Raw genomic sequence first — 25,488 nt, forward strand, 5'->3', positions numbered from 1 at the left:
GTCTGAAGACAATTAAACAGCACCTCCTCCTCACTCTAGCTAATTTAAACGATTGTTTTAGTATTTGAGCATCTTTCTCGAACATACCAGTTGTGCTAGATTAATAGGATAATATCTAAGTATGTTTTCTGTATTTTGTAATGTAAAAAAATGACTTAACAGAAAGAAAATGAGATGGATGTAGTCTGGATCCGAGATACAGACGTATGTTTTTCATACATTGTAGAGGAGCAGAGTAAGATAAAATATATTTAAGTGTAACAATAACACACAACTATGCAACTTTGCACAATTAGCTCACAGTCGACTAGCTTATACACTGTGTAGTTTTAGGCTTTCATCTAACATAGGCAAATGTGCATAAACTCATGTCACTACCGTTATTAACCAGTCAAACTATAAACAGATGAATCTCTGTCTGTATTTAGATTTTCTCGACAATGGCCCATTCGACCGGCTTCAAACTTCGCGGATGTATTGTTGAGGATCCAAGGAAATGCCGTGTCGACTGTGAAGTCGTTTGGATGGTGCTCTCATTAAAAAAAAAAAAAAAAAAAAGCTGCAAGCTGAATAAACGCGAGACAAACAATCAGCCCCTACCGACAGGCACATGTTGAATAGACACTGCACTAGAATAATAAATGTTAAAAAAAAAAAAATAAAGGTGCTGTGGGAGGGGAGGGCATGGGGGCTTGACAATGACGTTTTACGTCCTCTCATGATGCCTTAAAATGCTCTCGGAAATACTGTCATCAAAAGGTCAACGTTGTTGTGTTTTATGATGTTATATTTAGTTGAAAAAAGTATTTTCATAATTTTTTATTATTATAAATTTGCTATTTAACGCAAAGAGCAGGCGATTACAACATGCGTCCGAAATGTCTTAACCGTGGGGTAATCTCAAATGTCCGAGTTTACGTGCAGCACCTGAAGGCAGCGTCAGTGATGGGGTTCTGTGGATTGAGGACGTAGCACAGAAAGAGCTCCATACACTTCAGTCTGCTGGCGATAGAGCTTCAATAGGTTGTTTATCCGCGTTTGCTTTATTATTATTATTATTATTATTTACAACAACAACTAAAAAAAAAAACAATGGAAGGAAACATTTGCAACATCCAGGTGCTTCTTCGAGCTGCAGAGTTTCTGGATAGAAGAGAGCGAGGTATTTATTTTATGACAGTCAGTGTACAGGGGAGGAAGTTGCTTATTGTTAAAACAACAAAATACACAATGGAGCGACAGTAACTATGCATGCACAGTGTAAGACAGAGCCATACTACGCCGCAATTGTTCGAGATTCCCGCTGGAAGATTGTTTTTGGGCGATCTTTCCCATTTGACTCAGTGACCTACATATCGGGCTCATCATTGTGCTCAAAGGCGCCAAGCTGCTCCAGTTTGAAAATGAATCCGAGCGCTCATCACGGTGAATGAAAGTGAGGCGGAAAAAAGGCGATGCTACAGGTTTCGTGACTCGTTTACGATCTGTAGACACTATATCGACTGTTTTAATCGGCGAGGTTGAAAAACCGTTTTTTAATAATAGCGAATTAGAGGTGTGTGATGGCGCCAAAACCAAAAACAAACCGTCCAGCAGATGATGCTGATGACAGCACAGCAGCAGAGAGCCTTTGTCCTCCTCATTTCATTTCAGCCCTGATGCTGATGGTGGTAGTAAATGTTGGATTTACAACATGTTAATTGTGGGAGGTCTTTCAGTCTAATATTGTTCTGCAATTGAATTTTCCAGGCTGCAGTGATTTTATCCCATGACTGTTTTCTAACACAGCTGTGATGTGTTTTGTTTTGTTTTTTTTCTCCTTGCACAGAAGCAGAACATGGATATGCTTCACTCTTGCCTCTCAGTCCAGGTCACAATGATAAAAGGAGCAAACAGAAAAGCAAGAAGATATCTGCGGGTGGCAATAGGTGAATACATTGCATAACAGATAACTGACAAGAGGGCGTGGTTGTAAAGTTAGACTTTCAGTTTTGATAAAAACAGCCTTTCAGACACGAGCACCCCGCAAACCATCTCTGCCAAGCAGCAGTTATTTTCACAAATGTATTTCAGAACTAAACAATCCATCTCTTCCTGTAATTGCAGGTCAGTTCACAATGAGCTGGAGAAAAACAGGTAATTAATGTTCTGTTATAACAATAAACCACATCACATGGTGGGTCAAGGTCAGCCTCACCACAATTTAGCACATGCATGGATTAACCGTATCAGTTTCTGCTTGTTGCCGTGTTTTGCAGACGAGCTCAGCTGAGGCACTGCCTGGAGCAGCTCAAGAAACAAGTCCCTCTGTCTTCTGACTCGATGAGGAGCACCACACTTAACTTGTTGAGGCGAGCCCAGCTTCACATAAAGGTAGATACAACCCTGCACTGTACTGATAAGCAGTTTTGGTGGAGAGCACAGCATTGGGACAGTGAAATTAATTTACTCTTGTATAGGTGTTTGTCCTGTGCTGCTCTACTTTTGATCTCAACTAATCAGCTTTACCAGATTTAGTACCCTGTTATTGTACATCTGCTGACAGTGCTCGGTGCTCTCCGGATGCGTGTCCCGACTTGGCTGCGTCACTCACTCGTATCTCTCTCTTTGACCTTCTTATTTCAGAAGCTGCAGGAACAGGATGAGCGTGCAGAGCAGCTGAAGGGCCGTCTGCTGTGGGAGCAGAGAGAGCTGCGGGTTCGGCTCGAGCAGCTGCAGAGAGGCACGGAGAGGATGAGGAACAATAGTCAGGGGTCCACTATGTCCTCCGAGAGGTCGGACTCTGACAGAGGTAGGTCTCTCAGCCACAAGAAGAGAAGTTCACCTCTGCATTTCATTCATATTAATGCCAAGCCATAGAAACCACATATTCATTATTATTATTATTGCTTCCTTCTTAATGTGCTTGAATGATGGGAGATAATCCACAGCCCTCATTCTGTGCCAAAATGTATTTTCAAGTTCATCTCAAGCTAACCAGCAGCTAGCTGTAGCTTCATATTTACTGTACTATATTCCTTTCACGGAAATAACACTGACTAAAAAAACAGCAGCTTCATTAAAAACACATTTCATATGTCATCTAAAAAGTTCTTATGCACAGTCAACAAAGTATAAGATTTGCTATACTAGTTTTCCTGGGACTGAGCTACAATTCAAAATGATCCTTTAGTATATAATGATATGATCTCAATGTGTTATAGCCTACCAAGCTCTGTTGTCTAAATAAATAATTCAAAGCAAAAAGTAATCAGAAACTACCGTAAAATACCATGTTTAATTTCACCCCCCTGAAGAATTTTGTCTGCTGTAATGTAAAATGTTAACGAATGCTGTTAATTTCAACGATAACACCCATCCTTAGTTTAACCTACCATGTGACAGGTGAATTCCCTTGTACTTCCTTTTGCTAATGCAGTTGATCTTTGGTTACATTACAGAGGACGTGGAGGTTGATGTTGAGAGCATCGTGTTTGACTGTGTGGACTCTGACGGACTGAGCATCACACACACTGATGCGGACCACAGTTACTCCAGCATGGACAAATCCTGGCTATGACAGCAGTAAACCTACAGTAACTCACCTAATGTCACAGGACGGAAAGCAAGAGGAGAAAACATTCCAAAAAAAAAAACAAAAAACAAGCAAATGGAGGATGAGGGACAATGGAAAAAGATGTTACTGTACAACTCTGAACACTTTTCTTTATATTTGAACTGAAGGAGTAACTTTTGGCATTCTCCCTTCAAATTATGTCAGACTACAAGCTAAACAATAATGTTGGTTAAGAATGAGCTGTGTCAATTTGCACTGAATAGCAGCTAAAATCACTGGGCTGGGATGGATGTAACATTACTTATATATATATATTTTTTGGCATCAACCATTAATGGCATTTTTTTCCCAAAGCTATGAGAGGTCCATAACTCACAAAGATTCAAACAGAATTCATCTTTAAGGGCTTTTCTCAATCCAAATAAGGGCTTTTTATTCAAAACTCTTAACTTATTCTTTACTACAGTATTTCTTTACTAAATTCTGCCTTAAATCAGATGTGGTCTAGTATTCTATCCAGCTTCTCTTTAGCACTAAGTTTATATTTCAGTAATGTCATGTATAGCATGCACTTAAACATTAATCTGTGCTATGTTTTGTATTATTGTCCTGTTATATAAGTTCAGTCACATATTTTCTTTTTCTTCTGTTGCACAAAATGACCACACATTGCACTTGTTTTATCTCAAAAAGACTGTGGGTGTATCAAAATGAAAACAGCGAAGAGGAAATTACCTGGTCATGTTTGCACACTGATATCTGGCAATTACAGAACTGTGCCAAATATTCATTTGGTGGATTTCTACACAAATCAGTCTTGTGATGAAGTGCAAGGATTTTGATGCCCGTGTGAAAGATAAATTGTGAGCATTAAAGGGGGCTCCTTGCACAAATCTAATGACAGTTCCAGTTCTAATGCTAATATCAACTGATTTTTCTTTGCAGTGTCCATTATCCCAACTGTACACTTTGCTGCCTGTGCATTTGTCAGTTAAAATGCTAATTATGCATGCAACAGATTCACCACAGTCCTGCAGGTAATGTCTACTTGTAATGATTATGCAATTAATGCTGTGTTACAAGTATCTATTCTATTCATTGCTATATATTTAAGAACTGAAGGTGCTTTTTTTCCCTTCACTTTTGTATATGCAAGATGCCTTATTACCTTTTTAATAGTATGTATGCATTCATCTGTCTGTCCGCCCAGTAATATTATGTAGCATTTTGTACTGGTGTAATCTTTTTTTTCTTTTTTTTTCAAATAAATATTTTCTATATTTTCGTGCTGTTTATGGCTATTTTACAAGATCTGCTGATTCGAAACTGTCCTGCGTCCCCTCGTGTGTGTCCCCACTGATGCAGCTCAACAGAGATACCACTTAATGTGCAAAGTCATCACAGCAGGATGGTTACAAATAAACTGTCCATTTATTGACAAGCTGAGATTGAATTGATACAGTAAGAGCACATTGTTGCATGGTTTGTATCATCAGACCTAAGCTAAATGTACAAGGTGTCAGTGTATTTCTTATCAAGCTACGACTGCCAACAACATAGACCCTTTTTTCAGTCAATGAACTTCAGACTTGAAGCAGTCAGTCTTGGACAACTGAGGTGTGGGTGTATGAGCTGAACTAGTAAAATCACACACATGAATTTGCATGAATCAGATTCTCTGCGGTATGTCGATCTTAGCTTCTGGACAAGAAGCTGTTAATGATACGTCGCTATTACAAAACAACATGAAATACTCGAGTAAAAAGCAAACGGTGTTGACGGGCACAGAGGTTGAGCAAAGGTCTGAGGAACAGTATTAAGGTCAGCAAAGTGCTGTAATCATTTTATGGCACCCACAGCCATATTCGACCATTCCCGTCAAAGATCTCTATCTCTGGTAAATACTGAGATGATCTGGTTTTGAAAGGTACAATAAAATTCAGCGTGACACAAACAGGGAGGCTGGAACAGGCTCTTGAACCCAGCTCAGGCCTTTTATGGTCCACCCACAATTTCATTTGGATGCTCCCTCACAGAGGTGTCTAGCCATGACTGGGATCAGTTTGTCTTACCCTTATGTCTGACTAAACAACGTGAGGGGGGGGGGGGGGGGGGGGGTAAAGACAAATCGGTCCCAGTGTCAGTGGCTGCAGAGCCAGCGATTCACACAGCTCCTCACACGTATTGTTTCTTCTGGGCGTGTGACGCAAGGTCTTTGGCTTTCTCCTTAGCTGCCAGTGCTGTTTCTCTTGCCCGCTCCGTAGCTGTTTCTGCTAGGGTTCTCGATGGAGTTTCACCTACAGAATAAATTAAATACTGACCTTAATTTGGCTGATTTATGTATTTACGTTCTCGTGCTACAGGCTCTCGTGCTACACTTACAGTGAAATCTAGAGCAATCACAGGCTTCTTCATATTTTGGATCTGAATGATGTGCAACATGCCAACCTGGCAAATATTGGTCCATCTTGTACTTTACGTCTGTTAACCTGAAGGTTAACAGCGTAGCTAGCATCAGAGCCCTTAATCTAGTGACAGTTTACCTTGCATTTTGGCCAGCACATATTCGAACCCTTTCATGGTCTTTGTAACACTGGTCTTGAACCGTGCGAGGCCAAATTCCTGGAAAGAGAAGACAGACAGTCAATCAAAACAGAAAATACCTCCTAGAGAATAATGTGTCAACAAGCTATCATAACGTCACATATTCACTTAGGTACGCTCTCAGAGCTTGACAACGATAAATAAATCACTCTGATATCATACATCATTCAGCGAGTCAGCTTCAGACAGCTTCGATCACTCAGCTGTTACATCTTAACACTGTGCGGTGTTTCCCCCAATATGTAGTTGCTGTTGCAGGGGAGGAGAAGCAGGTGCTTTGAAAGTGGGTAAAGATGTTTTTTTTTTGTGTGTGCTTTTCTCCTGCAAGGAGGTCTCTATGTTCCTGCTGGAATCAGCAGCGCTCTTGAAGTCTAAGTACCTACAGTATTTTGTGCACAGTAATGAGCAGGGGAAATGTCTGTATAGCTTACACGTGAGGTGTCTCAAGATTGAGGAAAAATACACTTTTATTTCAGAAAAGCACCCAGCTTCAATAAATGGCCGTTTGAAGTTCCCCTGCTTCAGTGCTCGTGTGTGTTGATAACACAAGCAGCAGTATTTTCCTATGTGAACAAGACTTTGACTGTTTTTTGTCTTTAAGTGGTGGTTATGATTGTTAAAACATCTGAGAGATCGATCCCCAAACTGCACCATATGTTAGTAGTGGTACTCATCTTGGTCAGCTGCATAGTACAACCAAGGCTTGAATCTTGGGTTCTCCATCCACCTTGGATCAAAACCAGATTGCCTTTGACTATTCGGGCATGCTAGCTGCTGCCGGCCTTGCTCTTATTGGCTAAGCTCCTTCTGGTCCTGAAGCCTCAGCTTCTCCTGGTAGAGCACAGCAGCTGCACTTTTCTCCTCTATGCTCGTGTCCTGCTTCTCCTTCGCCTCCTCTGCTCTGGCCTCCACTCACATCTGAGCTTCCCTGCCTCACTGCCTGTCCTGTCTAGTAGGAGATCCAGTTCATAAAATTGTACTTGGCAACATGTAAAACCACTTACAAGATTAACATCTCCAAAAAATGGTGTATTTATTTGCTCCTCTTTCAAAACACTGATGCCAAGCAGCAGAGACGCCCCCCCCCCCCCCCCCCCCCTAGAACTGTTTTCCCTTCAGCAGCATCGTAACGCTGCTGTTAGGTGTATATAGGAGAAACACTGCTGTGTATTATGTTACCCATTAAACAATGACATAGAGGTGAGCGAATCTCCCTTTCGGATGTCCCACACCACTTCTCTGTGCTGTTACGTAGTGTGGAGCTCCACTTTACTGACCTGAATAGCTCTAGAGAGCCCACAGACATTGGAAGAGATCCAAGCTTCTCTTTTCATCTCTGTCCAGCCGCCGTTCTCAGGGTTAATTCGGTACTCACACCGCTCTTCCACGGACTGGGGCAGAGAGTTAAAAACAAACAAAAGCAACGTGAGGCCATTTACCTACTCTGTGCAATGTAGAGTGCAAACAGGAGCACACATTAAGGTACCATGAGGCGAGCGTGGCTGATGTTCCATGTGAATGTGGTCATGGTCCTTTTCTGAGGGTCCACAATGGAGTCCTCAATGATGTACGCTGAGCTGGCCATGTGCTTTGGAAGGTAACGCTCCATCCATCGAGGCGCTCGGCTAGTTTTGGTCAACAGACGTCTGGAAATGAGACAGTTGGTGGGTGTAACCTCTCGGAAAATGATGTCCTCAGTCAAAACATGGTTACTGTGGGGAAAGAAGGAAATGCTGCGGTAGTAGCAATTCTGTTCTATAAAGTCTCTTCTTCTTCCCAGCCACTGTCAGAACAGTGGTAAGACATTAAGGAGGGATGGAACTAATACATATCATAACCAAAAAGAACAATGCAATGCACCTCTTTAAAAATAGGAACAGTCAATGTGCAATAAACCCTGTTAAAAATAATGTGCAATACCACCTGTGAAATATACCTGTTATTACCATGTGCAATATGTTTTTACGATCAACGTGTGAAATATCTCTTCGCAGGCAGAATAAAAAGTATTTATAAAATATTTATCATCAAAATGTAGCTAAAATATTAAATGTAAAAGAACACATTAGATGACAGAATGGACTCTGAGTAATTGCTTTATTACATTATTATTATTATTTTCATGCATTAAAGTGTATGAAGCAATTCAGTGTTATAACTAATTTTAAATAAGTTATAGACTGTTGAAGTTTTGTCTGAATCAGTGTCGTCTTATATCAGTTCATATGTTTTGCGTGTAAAACTAATCCTCAAAATAACAACAAACAAATAAACATACAAATAAATAAATGTAATGCATCTGCGATATATAGTGGTATTAGCTAAGGTGAAGCACAACTTGGAAAAAAACAATGTACACTGCTTGAGTAATGTATTTTTTTTTTTTTTTTGCTTTACGCCCTGCTAGTCCTCCTCAGCACACACATTTTACACATCCCAAATATTTACACAGTAAATAAAAAAAAAGAGCAAAGAGAGGTGAAAAGTGTGTAAATACATCCACTGCACTCACCTGTAGGGGTTGGGATATCGTTGCCAGAAGGCAACACAGACTTGGTCCCAGGTGTTTTTGAGTAAACCTGCGCAGCAGAAATATTTCACCATTGTTCCCTCCGTTTACTCTAGCAGTAACCTGTACAGATACGGAACAGACAAAGCGTGTTAGTTTGCTGGGTTTAGGCAGCTAGTTTTCAAAAGAGCCCGAAAACACCATGGGCCGCACAATGAACCCAGGGCGTACTCAGCAGCAGTTTGGACGACTGTGGAAATTCAAGTTTTTGCACTCTAACGTGACAACAAGCAAGACAAATGATTTACAAAAAAGGACCATGACTACACGATAAGAAAAGAAAGAAAGAAAGAAAGAGAGAGAGAGAGAGAGAAAGAAACAGACAGACAGACGTTAACAGAGCTACATTTTCACGAACTTTCCAGCTAAACGCCGCATGACAGCTGTCAGCCATATGAACATTAAAACATCATGAATACCACACTGAGCCCCGTGTTGTGACTGGGAACAGGCTATTCGGCTAACATTACGAGCACAGACTAGTGAACATTCAAACAGTGAGTGGGTATAATCAGATATAACGTTACAGTGACATTTGTCACGTCCGCACGGCTTAGCTTCCTCGTTAGCATGAGCTGAGCTAGCCTAGCTACGAAGCGCACCACACGAATGAATGGCACACTACAAGCCACGCATTTCTTTGACCGACATGCGACCAGCAAACTCATCTCAGAGGCAAAGACGCTTACCCGTATAGCGTTCAACATTCAAAAGATAGTTATTTGCATTTTACATTCCTGTCGGGACGAACTTCACCACCCAGCCACACACGAATCATGTCAGCCGTCACTGGGACTAGAGGGAAGGTCAAGCATCACGACATATCCGGTGGGTGGTGCCGATGTAAGGCTCACTTTGACCACTAGGGGGCACAAGGTGACTGTATAAAATACCATGCAGTGTTCAAGCGTATCCGTAATCTTAACAGTGTATTTCGATGAGATTCTTCTTCTTCTTCTTCTTTTTTTTTTTTTTTTTTAGTGGGGGGTCAAATGTTGTCTAGTGTTTTCAAAACAAATAAAAATTGCCCCGGTAAGGATCCTTGAAAAGTGTCCCATTTAGAAGACCTAAAATTGAAAACAAAAAAACATAATTATGGTTAATCTGGCCTTGCTTTGCTATTTTTGGAGACACATCCCCTTAAGCACTCTGTAGTGGAGGACAGATGGATCATTTACTCTGCATAGCTAAAATCGACCCTGAAAACTTCTGTAGTTTTTAGGAAGATCTTTACATATTAGCTGTGATGCCTTATGGGTCTAATGCCATGGGTCTAAGCTTAACGTTTGTCTCCTGGTAGTCCTGATAAAGGCTTAGAGCTTCTATAATAATCTACTGCACATAAAGGAATATAGGCTAAGCTATGAAATCACTAATGTGGGTGTCAAGAAGAACCAGTAATAAAAATGCAATAGGTATTTTCTCTGCTGTCAAATGAATCACACTGCGTAGGCCACATTTGTCTGCTTGTTCATTAAATGCTTTATTGGATGTTATTTGTGTCCTCTGATTTTTGTTCAAAATCAAGTCTGAAGGTTTATATATAGGACTTCTAACTTCACCTTTGCATTTAAAAAAATGCTTTGATAGCTTCTATTTCCCCTCTATTTAGACTATCTTCCCATCTATAGATGGCTTTTCCAGCTGTCAGGTTCAGGGAGTTGAACTTTATTTTTCCTGTATTACCCTAAGTATGCAGGGTACATGCACCACAGTACATGCAATAAATACTACCCCCATTTTTTAAAAAATAGTTTAAGTATGGCATCACTTGTTCAATACATATTGTAACATGCCACAATTTTCAGTTTTATTATGCACCCAGACAAAATCCGACAAGCATTTACCTTACTTCAGTCTACTTATTCAAGCCAGTGTCTCTTTATTTGACATGAAGGCATGAACCATAATTTCTCCTAAGCGTTAAACTCTGGGAGTTAACTCTGGGAGCAGTGTGTACAATAAGGGCTATATATGTGTGTGCCCTGTGAGGCCCTGTTGTTGATTAATGTTCATGTTTCCCCTCATTGAAAGACCACCAGCAAAGGACACTTTATCTGCAGCTAAGTGTAATGAATATAGAACTGCACATTATGAATTCTTCCAGATCCATTTTTTTTTTACATATCTTCAAAGCAGCTGCCCCCATTCTGTGATGAAGAAATCAAGAACTTGTTGCTCTCACTTCACACAGTTCAGTGGTTTTCAATCCCATTTCGTTGGCCACAGAGTCCTGCTGGTCCATCTGATCAGAAACAGCTGGTGAACACAATTAACTTCATGGCTGGACAGAAAATCAGCGGTAGCCTTCTCTGGATGCCTTGGACAAGGACTGAATGTTACTCGAACACTGTAATTAATCCAAAATCCTGCGTTTTGGATTAATTACAGTTAAGTGAAAATCATCCAAATGTTTTCAACAGCCAACACATAGAAAAACACGTGTGAAAAATGTATCTTGTACTCACAGTCTCAATAATCACCATCTTCCCCACAGTAAGTATGAGTACATTAATTGCCACAGATAAGCAATGTATGCATTGCAGTGCATAATTAATTGGACATTACTTACTAACAAGAGCTCTGAGTTTACAGGAAACACATTATACATTGTACCAAGTTACTTAACACCTTAGTAAACATCTTCAGCACATATTTGAATAGATTCTACAAATGTATTTTCACCAGTAATGTTCACAACGGAAAGAAGAGCCTTACATCGAGCGATTTACATGCAAAGCTTTGAGCCCTCTCCAGCTCACAGAGATGCTCAAGATCAGACCATTCAAGTCGAAAGGCTACTTCTGAACCACTAGCACCAGAGACCAGAGGTGTAATCAATGCGTTCAATCATATTCTACGGGTTTTTTAAATTCTCTTAGTCTCATACAGCAGTGGGAGGGTGTCCACCATTACGACCATTCAGAGTCAGCCCTCTTATGGAGCGTGTCCTGAACGAACCCTCAGGATGGAAAGAATCTGGCTTGTCCTCACAACGGAAGACCATAAGGAAGCCATTCCGGTAGTTTTTATTCATCCACCCATACAGGAGAGGATTAGTAAAAGTTGAACACATAGCCACTATATGGAACACTGTGTATATCAGTTTGTACTCCTTAAGCCTGAGCACCAGGTCTAGATCACTGGCCAGCTGAAACACATGGAATGGCAACCAGCAGATAGCAAAGACCACCACCACCAGCGCCAACATCTTGGTGGTCTTTTTGCGGCGGTTTATGCTGTCGTTGCGGCTGGATGGGCTGACGTGATTCTTCAGTTTGACCCAGATGCAGATGTAGGCATAGCTAATGATGGCTAAAGGAATAATGTACTGTAGGAGCAGCATTGAGAGGCTGTAGATGACTCCATCCCTGCTGTTCCCATGGGGCCACTTCTCTGAGCAGACAGCGATACGCAGGTTGATGGAAGGTATCTCTTCATTGCGGTGCTCTCTGAAGATGGCCAGGGGTGCTGCCAACACAGCAGACATAGTCCAGGTGAATGCCATGATGAGGAAGCTGGAGTGCCACGTGAGGCGCCGACCGAGGTGGAAGACAATGCAGCGGTAACGCTCCAAAGCAATGACAGTCATGGTAAAGATGGATACATGCACACTCAGGGCCTGGGCAAACGGCACCATGTGGCACAGCACTGCCCCAAACTTCCATTCATCTAACAAAGTGTAGACCAGAGTGAAGGGCAAACAGAGAGTGTTCACTAGGAGGTCTGCCAGGGCCAGGTTAGCTATGAAGAAGTTGGTCACTGTTCGCATGTTTCTGTAGCGAATAATCATGTAGATGACAAGAGCATTGCCCAGCAGCCCCAGCAGAATGATTAGGGAGTAAGCTGTTATCAGGGTGATCTGGACTCCAAGGTGCTTGGTGATGTCAGTGTGGAAACCAGATGGGTGCAAACCCATGCTGTCGTTAAACAGTATGGAGATATCAGTTTCACCAGCCTCCCCTTCCTCTGTGCTGTTGCATGTGTCTGGTGGGCTCATTTTATCGAAAGATGCCAGATCGAGGCTGTGCCGACACCTGAGGAGAGAAAACACATAAAATAAAATCATTGTTTGAGACAGGGCAGGCAGAATATTTTTCATACAAGCTGTGACGAGAAAATGACTAAGGTGTTCACTGACAAACGCTGGAGTTTCAGGTGTTTTTATTTATTTACATCTTTTTTTCTCCGACTTAGAATTTCCATCACCCCTAATCTGCATTTCTCCTCTGTAGGATACACACGTCACCAGCCGCTTGTCTTCACCAAAAGCGTAAAACATCAGACAGCTTGTCTACCAACCAACATCTAAATATATATCCAAACACCCAGGTAGAGTTATTACTGCAATTAAGAGGACATGATCCCTCCCATTGCCAAACATTGCCAACTGTGTTTACATACAGCCAGAGGAACCATTGATGGGAATTTTAACCCTGGGTCTCTTTGGTGGTTGACCTCTGCTCAGGGTGTTTATTTAGTATAAGACCATTTTTTTTATATTGCACAATTCCCTCTGTCACTCAAAGATACATACTGTCAACATGTTTAGACTATTCGCATTGTACTTAAATCCATGTCATTCATTCAGTCTTTTTTCCTCATCAGCTCTGAATGAACTGCAAGAGCTTTGACGAAATCCATCTTCTTGTGAAATCTGACTAAATAGAACTGATACACAGCTCTTTAATTATTTTATTCATATCACTTGGAAAGTGTGTAAAGGTCATACTGTTATTAAAGCCATCTTGTATTTAACTTGAGACTAATAAGACAGTGCAATTTCAAAGATAAGAGAGTTCTCTAATGCATGCAGCCTAGTCTAATTATTGGAACAATTGCCCAAGATGGCATTGTAGAGGGAAAAGCTAAGAAAATGAAATATGCATTTCACTTAGATGATAATCAACAGAAATGCAGCTCTCTTGGTACACCATACTTGGCCAAAAAAAAAAAAAAAGTCAGACTTTATTTCTACCTCGAGCTATTCATATTGAAAATTGCATTGCCTATGGCCTAGGCACAAGTATTCATTTGGTTGCAGCCTGCAGTGTTTCCAAGGAACATGAACACCTGTACCATTATAAAGGCTAAAGGAAAATGATGGAGGAAGCAATGTGATCAAGAGGAGTCAGCCAGTTCAAAGCTACATCATTAGAGCTGCAGACTGCTCTCATACACAGTCTGCATTTCATAAAAGGGACATTGTGTGGTAAGTCTGATTTCTGACAGAGAGACTGGTGTTGGCCCATGTTACACAACTGTATTTCAGTAAAAGAAAATCCTGTCTTTTCACTTTATATTCTGTAGTTCATTATCTTGTCATTTCTGTCAATTTACCTGTGAGAGGCTGAGAGCTCTTGTTGAATACAGGCGGAACATTTTGTCATGGCATGTATAAAAAACTACTGTCAGTGTTGACTCGAAAATAACTGCCAAGTCTCTGAATGCTTATTAAGCAGATGAATGCTAATTACATTAAGTGACATCAGACTCAACAAATGGCTTTCAACAAATCCAGGATACTCTAATTTTAAAAGATTTAATTTTAATTAAAACTTGAAACTTTTGTGTTTTTTGTTGTTTCTTTGCACATTTTTGTGTCTAACACTCAATTCCTAAAGTTTTCTTTGTGAAACTACTTAGACAAACAGGTGATCATTTGAGTGAGAGGTCATCTCTTTGGTGACAGACACTCTTTGGTTGCTCTGAGTCTGCAGACTGTTTCTTGGCAGACAATTGAACAGAATACAGTTAACTGATTATTTTATTAACAATTAAAGTTATCAATAGAGAAAAATATGGTGTAAATGAAATTTTGTGGCATTGTTGTGTTACTTTATGGTCATATTCATCCATATGCAACATGAATTATACTGTCTTCTCTTCAACTGATGTCAAGCAACAAAGGGTCTGGATGTGCATTTTCCCAGAAATTAAAATCATTCATACAGGCTTTAGATTCTTTGAGATTTGAGAACATGATATAAAATATTCAAGCGGGAGGCCTAAAGCAGGGGAAAGTAACAAGGTTTCACAACACAACACAACACAACACAACACAACACAACACAACAGGAGTCATGAAATGACTTGCAGGATAACTCAGGACCCCTAAAAACGTAGTCATGACAGCTACAGTGTTGCACTGCCAATAAACCAAAAAGCATGTACAGCCTGTTTGTACCTTCTGTCAGCAGAGCACACAGCCACACAGGGGCACGCAGTAGGGATTTATCAGGCAGGCGGCAGGCGACATGTGCACTTTACAAAGCATCAGTAATTTGTCAAAGCACCCGTTTACTAATCATCGATGGTAATCTGTGACTTGAGGCAAGCTTGTGCCACTGAGGACTCTGTTGCCCTACACCTGCTGGAGCAGAAAGCCACAATACACCCGGATTCTGATGAAATCTGTGCGCTGCCATCAAATTCTAATGAGACACCTCATCCCCAATCAAATATGCATTGATGCTTCGTTCGTGCGTAATTTGTCGCCATTCGTTTAACTTACTGAATAGTGCGCATTCACATATCTTCAAGTGAGCTCTCAGAGCTTATTCAACCGACTAGACAGGTGCACAAATAACACAAATAGTCTCCTGTGATACGTAATTTGGACACTTGTTCATCCTCCTTTTCAAAGGTTTCTTTCACATCCAAATTACGCACATATAGTTTCAGTAAGTACAGGTTGCGCTGTCACAAAAGAACAGAGACATTAATACCTTGAGCCTCAGGTATACCATTTATGTTACTGAACTAGCCTCGCAATATCCGTTTAAAGTCTAAATGAGCGCTATCTACATATTAATGGACTCACCTTCCCCCCTATATCTCCTTTTGCAAACGAGTCTTCACTCGAGAGTGGCGTGAAACAAGGGGGAAAATCCCGAAGCTCCTCCCAAGCTGTAGCGTGTGGTGCGCATCTTGTGGCTCGACTGTGCGTTCCTCGGGCAGGTCTACAGGATTCAGTGTGAGCGTCCACATCAGCGCCAGCCACTGTGGCCGGGAGATCTGCGCAGGGATCGCGCTTTGTGGACCACGTTTTAAAGAGAGGACCCCATGTTATTTCATTTCCACTGCATTACTCAGTAAAGTAAATTGAAATTAAATATCACAGACTGTCATTTAAAGTGCCAACGCAGCCTTACGTGGCTTACGTTATTAAATTTCATAGTTTTCTTTCTATTTATAATTCACTTTATTTCAAGTAAGGCTCTCTACTTAAAGCACCCCCCCCCTCTTCGCCTTTCACGTGAACATTTTTGAATGAACTTTGGAACAATCATGGGTCGTAAAACAAATCCTCATATACAGTTTTATTTGAGGCACCACGTCACAGTCACAAGTGATCTAATTTGTGTAATCAGATAACATTAAAACCGCGCTGTGAAATGAGACACAATTTCATATTGTTGTGCAACACACCATTGTTAATTAACTGCAAGGAACCGCTCTCAGATTTAGATGATTCCCTGGGAAGACAATGAAGACAGAAATCTCTCACAAGCTGATTTCTGTGAGCTCCCATAACTTTCTAAAATAGATTTAAGTTCTTTCTGAACGCATTGTTATTTTTGGGTTGAGCTGCAGACGCTCATATGCAAGGGCAACAATGGGTGCCAGATGATGATTAAGGGGGGAAAAAAATCAGTTTCTGAATTCTAGTGCATTTGAATGGGGTTTGTTTGCGACTGTCAATCAAGATTTTAGTATTCAGAGTGTGTCATTTACGTGACTGATTTCAGTTCTTAGGGGGTTTAAATGAATGAGGTTATTTTGAAGTGTGCCATTTTTCTTCATATAATGCAGTAAAGCTTGGAGCAGCTTGTGAAACGACAGTTGGCTAGTCTTCAGGACTTTTCTCAAGACTGATTTCTTTTTTTTTTTTTTTTTTTTACGTCAAGTTACAGCTATATGTCTGCAAAGTATAGAACCCAAAATCTCTAATGGAAAGTTCAAAGTAAAATAAAATGTAATTCTAAGTATACTCAACCCACCTTGAAAAAGTTTAAACCAGAGCTACCTTGAAATAAATGAGATTTAGAGTGTTGACAAATAGAAACAGAAAGAGTTTAACTTGTACTTACTGCTCCCATGACTCTGTTTGAAACGGGTTCACCTTATCAGACCTGCAGCACAGAGAAGTAGTGGGAATGTCATCAGATAATTTAGGGAAGGACCTGAAACACTCTGTCACTTTAAATCAGACATAAACAATGGAGCTTTAGCAAGGTCAAAAGCCATTACCATCCTCTACAAGAACATTTTGTGAATTTGATAACAGAACAGGAAAGCGTGTTTCCCTTGAGCTTTGTTTCTGAATTTCTCTGGAGTTCTTGGACGTGTCGTTCTGGGAGCAACACTGGATGAGAAATGCTTGCGTCCTCCTGGTGGGATTTCATTTGATGATGCAATAATCGGTGCACTGATTGACTCTTCAACAGAGATTACCCTTATTGATTGGGGCAGGCTACCTCTCTGCCTCAATTTATTCTTTCAATTATGAGAGCCGATTCCCAGCCTCCACATGCACCGGGTCACTTGGCAGTCAAGGTTGACAGTTCTCTCAGACTTGCGTGCATCACCGATAAAGGATTTCTGTCCTTGCCACAAACTTGCTTATCTCCAACGGGTTCTGAAAAGTAGTGAAGAGGTTTTATAGTGTTCATGTTCTCTTCAGTCTCAGATGAACCAAATGCTTAGAGGTAGGTCTTTGCAGCATCATTCATTTTCCTGAGTTCACATTAATCTACATGCTGGGGATCCTGTATATCTGCAGTCCACTTCCCTCAATCTGATCTCTGTGTCTGTCCAGCTCCTCTGAGAGTACTGGTGCCACTGATCTGATGACATGACCAGAGGCCGTGCCGTCCTCACGTCTCACAGTGTTGTTCCTGTCTCTCTCTGTCTGTTTCTGTGTGTGGGCCGTGTGAATTATTGAATGTGGGAGTGGAGGACAGGCAAACTGAGAAATCCCATTCATGCCTCCCCCGGTTTCCTTTTGATCTTTTCTCTCAGAGGTCAGACTTGACAGGTGGAGACTGTAGCCTAATGTGGATGACAGACTTTAATTCCTCTGTGATTAGAAATATTGATTTAAGAGGATGGAGGGTGTGTGAGGTCTGTGAATTGAATTCCTGGAGCAAATATTTGTGTGGGATTCTCCAATTAAACCTCCTGATGCTCTTTTTTTATTCTAAGATAAGGTCTGTATCTAGGAAAGTAAAAATGATCTAGGCCTGATCCTGTGTCTCCGACCAAGGTGTATATCTATATATCTATGGCACCTGGAGACAGTCAAATTAGGTGTCCTATTAATCCCTATCCCATACTGTATGTTTAATAGCCAGGCTTCATAGTCATAGTGTTGATACAGAGTTTTTTTTTTTTTTTTGGTTTTTTTTTGTAACTCAGTTTTAACAACTCAGTATAGATAGTGGATATTAGGTAAAAGTAATTTAATTACAGGGCCATATGATCAATTATACACATAGACCTGAGTTTACTCATCACAGAGATTGGCACCCAGCCCGTGAAAACAGCTGCATAGCCTCATGTCTTGTGTGAAAATACTTTCTTTTTTTTTTTTTTTTTTTTACCTTGGGCTGAGATAAAACTGTAGCAGAAATCTTGTGTTACAAACTGGTTGTAATGTTTGTAAGACATGAGCACCTCTAATGAAAGACCTTGTTGAGTTGCACGTTTGTATTTCTCCAGCAGAATTATATCCTTTAAACACATACATGTAGAACTGGCCCCGAAACAACATTTTATATAATCATATAAGGATAACATTTAGAGAGAAAGGGGGTAGTTTTTAGGGAACTCTAAATTATTTCTAAAATCCTGGCTGCTGTCCTGCCAAGACAAAATGAAAATGACAAATGCTTAATCACAGATAGATTCAGGCTGTTTAGCAAATTTATAACAGGAAGAAAATGTAACTTTTCTAAATTATTTTTCAACGCAGCACCTCAGCAAAGCGAAACAGAAAATGAGCGGGGTCTGAGAAAATGGGTAACCGGCTGCACTAACGCACATCCTGCTGTTTGCTTGTGAGACGAATGGACCAATCACAAGTGAGTGTTGTAGCTGGCACATGCGCAGTACATGTGTACGTCTTCATCAGGCGAGAGGACCAGAGCGCAACTGGGGAGACGTTTCTCTGAACGACAGCAAGCGTAAGTTCATTAAAGTGTGGATTAAACGTTGTGTATAGTCACCGTATCAGATCTTTGGTTTGGTTTGATGTTAATGAAAAAGAGGCTCTGTACCGGCTGCCACACGAAGCTGGACGCTGGCAGTGTGAAACCAAACACAACATCTGACCAAACGTTGGGTTCACCACACAAATCACAAGCTAGCTTACGGAGTCCCGTGATATATCACCTGCTTTCTAATGTTTTCTCTTGAACTGGCTGTCGATCGCACTTAAAGTCAGGATATTCCAAGGAACAAGCGGAGAGTTGTTTTTCACCGATCTGTCAAGTGTTGGTATTCAGGGGGGGGAGGGGCTGGACCTGCTCTGTAGGGTCACGTTTTAGAAAATGATTGATGCAAAGTCATGAGATGAACCACAGGAAGTCGCTGCTGTTGAATGTGCACTTTCTGTTGCAGCTGACCTTAACATTTTCTTTTGTCACCCTTTACGCTGTCTTCAGAGTGCATGTGTATTCATCTTCCCCTTTTTCTCTCCCCCTTCAGGTTTTTGCTCTCATTTCCTCAGTTTGGACAGACTCTGCGGAGGAAAGGACCCGTCACTATGGCTGCTGCTGCTAATCCTCCTCCTCCTGTTGTCCCGTCTACCAAAAGCAGCCTGAGAGAGGATCTGACTTGTGCCATATGCTGTGACCTCTTCCGGGAACCTGTCATGTTGGCCTGTATGCACCACTTCTGCAAAGCCTGCATCTCCAGGTACTGGAGAGGAATACAGGGGCCCGTAACCTGCCCGCAGTGCCGAAGGGAGTTCAGCTGCAGGCAGTTTCAAACCAACTACCTGGTCAAAGCCATGGTGGAGAAGGTCAGAGCCAGCACCTCGGACACTTACATCCACAACTTAGAGGTGAGTTCACTGCGTTCAGCTTCTTCCATTGCGTGTTTATCCATGATCCTGTTGGCTTCCTTCCATGCATTTATTCTTGGTCATCTGGAGAGTGTTATTAACTGTTAGGCAATCTTAAACAAATAACTTTTTGTTCCAAAGTAAACTGATCGATTAAAATTGAATGTTCTCAAACGTTGAGACATACAAGTTGAATACAGTTTTATTCTATGTTTCAGTCCGCGTCTGTGTTTATTTCACTTTAGTACCACCCTGGACATATCTCACTTGAATTGCTCAGGACAAAGTTCACTCTTCACTCCCTTTTATATTACTTGGTATGACACGATAACAACAGCAGAACCAAAATACACTGCCTGCATAATAATAAAACCACATGTACATTTGCATTTATATAATGCAGTCCAGCCCTGCAGTGAATCCTACCTTTGTCATTCTTATGTTAAATTGTTTACATTCTGGGTCAGAAAAGTCTTTCATTAAACTTTAAGGTAATTTACAGGATTAGTTTGACATTTTGGGACATTTGCTCTCTCACTTTATTGCAGAGAGCTACATGAGATAGATAGCAGTCTCATAACCGTCCACTAAATGGAAGGCTAAAGCCAGCAGCTGATTAGCTTAGCTTAGCATAAAGACTGTCTCTGAACAAAGGTAATAAAATCTACCACCATCTTATGTGTCGGACCATTTGTTAGTCAGGCACATTCACTTCCTGTAGTCTCCACTGAATGTTGGGTAACCTCACAGTGATGACAACAACAGGAAATAGAGAAACCATACATATTAAAATATTAACATCTGTCAACACAATGCAGTTTAATTCAACGACACCACTAAGTGCATCCTCTGGAGGTGCCACAGAACTGATTCAGTTCTCAGCAAAAACTTCAGGGGCCATATGCTGCTCATTTTTTGGTCCATATTTTGTAAATACAGGGGTCTGTTAGAAAATGACATGCTTTAATGTTCATAAAACACATTATTTCTGTCATACTGTCCATTTCTGACATCTCTGTCTAAATCTAGTCTCTTCAGGACTCGCAAGGCTCACAAAGCTCAGTCTGCTGTGATTGGACAGCTAACACAGCCCAGAGCAGGAACCGCCTGCCAACACCAAATGCACAAACTAACCATCAAGCTAGCAAATGCACACCTGCCACCTCATTTGGTCAATTAAACAGCTTGTTATGTGCAGGCTGATCATAATAAATCACAAAGAAAGAAACATTTTAGTGATATACTAACGTTCTGGGACTTTGAGTCGAAACACAGGCTCCATAACGTTGGAGCTACCCGTTCTTCAGAAGCAGCACAGCTGACAATCCTATCCAGCCAGCTGGTGGGCTGTGGTTGCTGAACCCGGTTGCCTCGTTGAAATGCAAAGTCCAGACAAAAGTGCAGGGGTTGTGCTGCTGTATGACATGAATGAAATTCGCTGGTGTCTAATGTTGCCTTCCTTCCACTGCAGCAAAAACAGAGACACCTCCAGACACTTCTTCCAGAAATTGTGATCGCTGGCATTGCAGTCCCTGCAGCCTGTTCTCTGTGGGCGTGCTCCGGTGCAGGGGCTGCTGAACTTGGACCTGAGGCCCAGAGCGGAGGTCCATTTATGGACTTCTGTGGCGTCCATATGTCAGTGTGAAAGTAGAAAAAAAAAGAAGTTCAGAATGACTTTTTCAGAGCAGACTAGGGCAAACTTAGGTCTTACAGAGGACATTTTAACATACATTCACAGGTTTTGGCACTTTAACTATGTTTCACATGAGCATCTGTTGTCACAATAGTATATAAATAGAATATATAATAGTATGTGTTCTATTAGTATCTTGATTTTCTGTACACACACTCTCTTAATCTCTCGCGTCTTTCTGCGCACTGATTTGTTTTGCGTATTGTTGCGCAGAAACAACTGAAGGAGACTTTGGAGAGCCATCGCCTGAGGAGGGAGGACTACATCAACAGCATTCGCAGAGACAAAGACAAGATGGATACCATAAAGGTACACTCCTCTAGGGAACTCAAGGGACTGCAGCACTTAACAGATAAGAATGCACATGTCCCTCCCTAATGGCTGTTTGCAATATGTCACTGTGCATATTTAGTGTTGTTTGCCGATGTGGTAAGTGACAGTTTGTGCTTTGATATGTAAAACATAATGGTCTTGTGCTTGGGTGCATTAATGCCTCTCTAACCTTTGACTTAGTTGTGTGTCAACGATGCAGAGGAAAAATCCTTACTCCTACACAGACAGATTCACACATGATAATGATTCTGCCATATTTGCACGAGGAGAAAGACCTGTTGCATTAAACCAACCACCTCTCATTTCACTTTAAGTTGCCCAAGCGGTCGACAGGAGTGTTACACACCCGAGAAACTGTTTACGAGCAAAGGAACAGAAACAAAAACATCTGATCTTTTTGAGACAGATGGAAGATAAGAGCTCGGGTTTGGTTGTGCATGCTGTGATGAGACGATGAACGGGAAACACTTCCCTGCTTAAACAGTGTGTAGTTGTTTGACACTTAGAGCCTTGATGCTAAGTGTCGCTTCATTACCCTTTGTTTGTTTCTCTCTAGAGATGTGTACTAGGGTAGAATTTATTTAGAACTTTAGTGGGACGAGCTGCTCGGCATCTTAGCTTAATGTGGTACTACCTAGAAAGTACCACATCATATCATCTAGCTGTAACATCAGTGAATCCTCCCTACAGAGATTTGGAGCGGATCTGCAGGCCCGTGTCAAAGATGAATTCAGAGCTCTCCATCAGATCCTGCACGATGAGGAGACACGTATGCTGGAGCAGCTAAGGAGAGAGGAGGAGGACGAGCTGGAGAAAGTCCAGCGCCACGGGGAGGACATCAAGCTGGCCTTGAGGGAGCTGGAGGAGAATATGAGGGCTCTCCAGCAGGCCAGCGCTGCCTCCGAGAACATCATACTGACTGAGGTGAGGCCTTAGTGAGGTCAAAAAGTTTAGATGAGAATCTAAGTTTGTCTCTCTCAAAGTAGATGTCGAGCTATGAACATGCTGATCACATCCGAACTTGAAATAAAAAGAACGTGTCGTCTGATTTGACTTGTGACTTTTGCATCAGTGTTTAATGTGATTTTTTTTTTTTTTCTTTCATTTCCTGCTGCAGCTCCCACAGCTACGGTAAGTGTTCGTTTCTGTGTTATGACTGAGCGATTGCTTTTGGCATTTTTTGCATCTGTCATATTCTTATTTGATTTCAGCCTCCATTTAGTGCCCTTTGTTCTGACAGTGAATGACCCTAACTAAATCTGCGTTTTCAACAGACCGTGTGTGCAGGTGGATATTGCCCCGGAGTTTGATACGAACGCCTTCAGCAACAAATACATGGCCCCATTACAGTACATCACATGGAGAAAGATGTTCAAGTCTTTGAAGCCAGGTAATTTCCCCCTCTGATGTGCTTCATTAGACACAAGAAGGTTTCAGCTGAGAACTGGTTCTGCCGCAAGAATGAGAGTAATCATGGAAAAATTACTGGAGTATTAGACAAAGATGCTGAAGTGGTAACAGCCTGACAGTAATGACACCATTGTTCCACTGATATGATATATTTTCAATTTTTAATGTGACACTCAATTGAATTTCTTTGCTGAAAATATTATCACTGTTATCATTTAATGAATTGTTTCATCCCAAAGGTCCTTCCCCATTAACGTTTGATGTTGACACAGCGCACCCGAGCATCAGAGTCTCCAGAGATAAAACCGTGGCAGTCGAATGTGACAGCATGATAGTGCACGCGGACCACAACAAGCGTTTCCTCCAGTGTGTTAACATCCTGGCTGCCCAGGGTTTTCAGTCAGGCCGACACTACTGGGAGATAGAAGTGGGCTCCAAACCTAAATGGGACCTGGGCGTGGCCTTAGAGACCGTTAACAGGCACTCGCGGATCAAGCTGAGTCCCGAAAGCGGATACTGGACTCTGCGGCTCCGTAACGGCAACGAGTACTCGGCCGGAACCCAGCCCTGGACGAGGCTGCAGCTCGGCTCTTCCCCTCAGAGGCTCGGCGTCTTCCTAGACTGCGAGGAGAGGAGGGTGTCCTTTTACAACGCCGATGATATGAGCCTCCTCTACTCATTCACTAACGGGCCGAGGGGCAAGGTGTTCCCCTTCTTCAGCCCGTGCATCAGCGGCGGCAGTCAGGAACCTCATCCTATCAAACTCCTCCACTACCCACCTGTGGCTCTCTCTGGCTAACATAGCTGCAATCAATAAAAGCACTTTTCAGTATATAAGAGCTGTCCACTCACTTTCTCACCAAAGACTGTTATCACTCTGCTATTAAATGAAAGCATTGCCATTATTTTCATTATTGAACCATATCGCATGAGATAAAAAATTTCATACTGTTCTCTATGCTCTAATGTCTGAATATAACCAGATGCTTCTATTCTCTATCTGAAAATGAACCTCAGAAGCCTTGAAATGTTATGATGTTATGAAAATTGCCATTCTCACCGTATAAAATATTCCATTGTGCTGTAATCATTGTGAAGAGGCTCGTTCAGTTTGCAGGCGCAATCAGCAGCAACGCATTTCAAAAAAAACACTGTATTCAGCCATTTTGGGTTGAATACAGTGAAGCACAGATGCACCTAATTACGTTTTTGAGACCCGCTAGCTCTACGCTGTTCAACCAAGTATCTGTTATAGATGTGGATAGCTGACCTTTCAAATGATAATCTGAATAATTATCTCTCATCAAGTCAGACTGTCTGTAGGCTCGCTCGTGAAAGTTGTTTTTTTTTTTAAATCACCCTTGAGTTTAATCAGCATGAAGGAATCATATCGAATTTTACTGTGAGATTTTATGTTTGATCATATGGTTTTTCATGTTTAATACATTAGTTTAATTTTTTAAAAAATGTTTTCTGATTGCACAGATGTAACTTTACAGCACCTTATGAGTCCTGTAGCTGCAGCAGCTTCATTCTTTGTACGTTCATTAATCTACATTCCATGTTTCTAAACTACAACACATGTTGTACAATGCACTTGATGGTTTATTTGTAATGGCTGAAGGAATTACTAAAATGTCATTCTTTGCTAGATTCAGTCTATTCAATATATTTCACATTGTTCACACGTCAGTTACATGTTCCATCACGATTAAAAACTCAAAACAGTTTTTGTAAAAAAAAAAAAAATGCTGATGCAAATAATAAACCAATCACTTTTTCTTTCTTAAATAAACATCGTCTTTGATTCTTTTCTGCAGCTGTGACACTGCACACTTCCATGACCTCACTTGAAATAATCAAGGATGTTATCAAGCATCATCAAAGCAGAACACACGACGACAACAAACGCTGGGGGTGATGGGAATCCAAAACCATTTAACAAGAGCGACAGCGAAGGGCCGTTGACTCGCCTGCACCTGGACTGGAACGTCTGACTACATGAGCCATTTCTGACACTTCAACAGCAAGAATAGACGGGCTCTTGGTTATCTTCACAAACACACAAGAGCACCGATGTCCTGTTTCCTGCTGTCAGGTGAAAGGTCAGATAAACAGAGTGACAGTGGTGATGCCTCTGGGCTGCTCGACGGGCCTCAGGGGCATGCTGAAGCAGGATGCTGCTGCCTCCTCTGCTGATTCGAAAAGTGGCACAATGAACTGCACCAGAGGGGGGACCCATGCTTTTCCTGCAC

The 25,488-nt window shown here is 41.5% G+C and overlaps 4 protein-coding genes across 4 annotated transcripts; 2 read left to right on the top strand and 2 right to left on the bottom strand.

Moving 5' to 3' along the window:
* Nucleotides 1-1,008: 1,008 nt before the first annotated feature.
* mxd3 (MAX dimerization protein 3) lies at nucleotides 1,009-4,836 on the top strand. The gene is made up of 6 exons (XM_041048553.1): nucleotides 1,009-1,162; nucleotides 1,829-1,928; nucleotides 2,107-2,136; nucleotides 2,259-2,373; nucleotides 2,626-2,791; nucleotides 3,441-4,836. Exons 1-6 carry the CDS (start codon nucleotides 1,093-1,095, stop codon nucleotides 3,557-3,559), a joined length of 600 nt encoding a protein of 199 aa, XP_040904487.1. The 5' UTR covers nucleotides 1,009-1,092; the 3' UTR covers nucleotides 3,560-4,836.
* Nucleotides 4,837-4,968: 132 nt separating this feature from the next.
* Nucleotides 4,969-9,529, bottom strand: prelid1a (PRELI domain containing 1a). The gene is made up of 6 exons (XM_041048552.1): nucleotides 9,419-9,529; nucleotides 8,673-8,792; nucleotides 7,647-7,872; nucleotides 7,438-7,551; nucleotides 6,100-6,178; nucleotides 4,969-5,853 (listed from the first exon to the last, which is right to left on the bottom strand). The coding sequence occupies exons 2-6, from the start codon at nucleotides 8,762-8,764 to the stop codon at nucleotides 5,732-5,734; spliced, it is 633 nt and encodes a 210-aa protein (XP_040904486.1). The 5' UTR covers nucleotides 8,765-8,792; nucleotides 9,419-9,529; the 3' UTR covers nucleotides 4,969-5,731.
* A 686-nt stretch (nucleotides 9,530-10,215) lies between these two features.
* Nucleotides 10,216-15,637, bottom strand: npy7r (neuropeptide Y receptor Y7). The gene is made up of 2 exons (XM_041048268.1): nucleotides 15,553-15,637; nucleotides 10,216-12,766 (listed from the first exon to the last, which is right to left on the bottom strand). The coding sequence occupies exon 2, from the start codon at nucleotides 12,727-12,729 to the stop codon at nucleotides 11,614-11,616; it is 1,116 nt and encodes a 371-aa protein (XP_040904202.1). The 5' UTR covers nucleotides 12,730-12,766; nucleotides 15,553-15,637; the 3' UTR covers nucleotides 10,216-11,613.
* A 3,163-nt stretch (nucleotides 15,638-18,800) lies between these two features.
* Nucleotides 18,801-25,024, top strand: trim105 (tripartite motif containing 105). The gene is made up of 7 exons (XM_041048681.1): nucleotides 18,801-18,916; nucleotides 19,440-19,797; nucleotides 21,704-21,799; nucleotides 22,514-22,747; nucleotides 22,941-22,954; nucleotides 23,098-23,213; nucleotides 23,473-25,024. The coding sequence occupies exons 1-7, from the start codon at nucleotides 18,846-18,848 to the stop codon at nucleotides 24,030-24,032; spliced, it is 1,449 nt and encodes a 482-aa protein (XP_040904615.1). The 5' UTR covers nucleotides 18,801-18,845; the 3' UTR covers nucleotides 24,033-25,024.
* The last annotated feature ends 464 nt before the right edge of the window (nucleotides 25,025-25,488 follow it).

This window comes from Toxotes jaculatrix, chromosome 10, assembly GCF_017976425.1.
Source record: "Toxotes jaculatrix isolate fToxJac2 chromosome 10, fToxJac2.pri, whole genome shotgun sequence".
NCBI classification, from domain to species: domain Eukaryota; kingdom Metazoa; phylum Chordata; class Actinopteri; family Toxotidae; genus Toxotes; species Toxotes jaculatrix.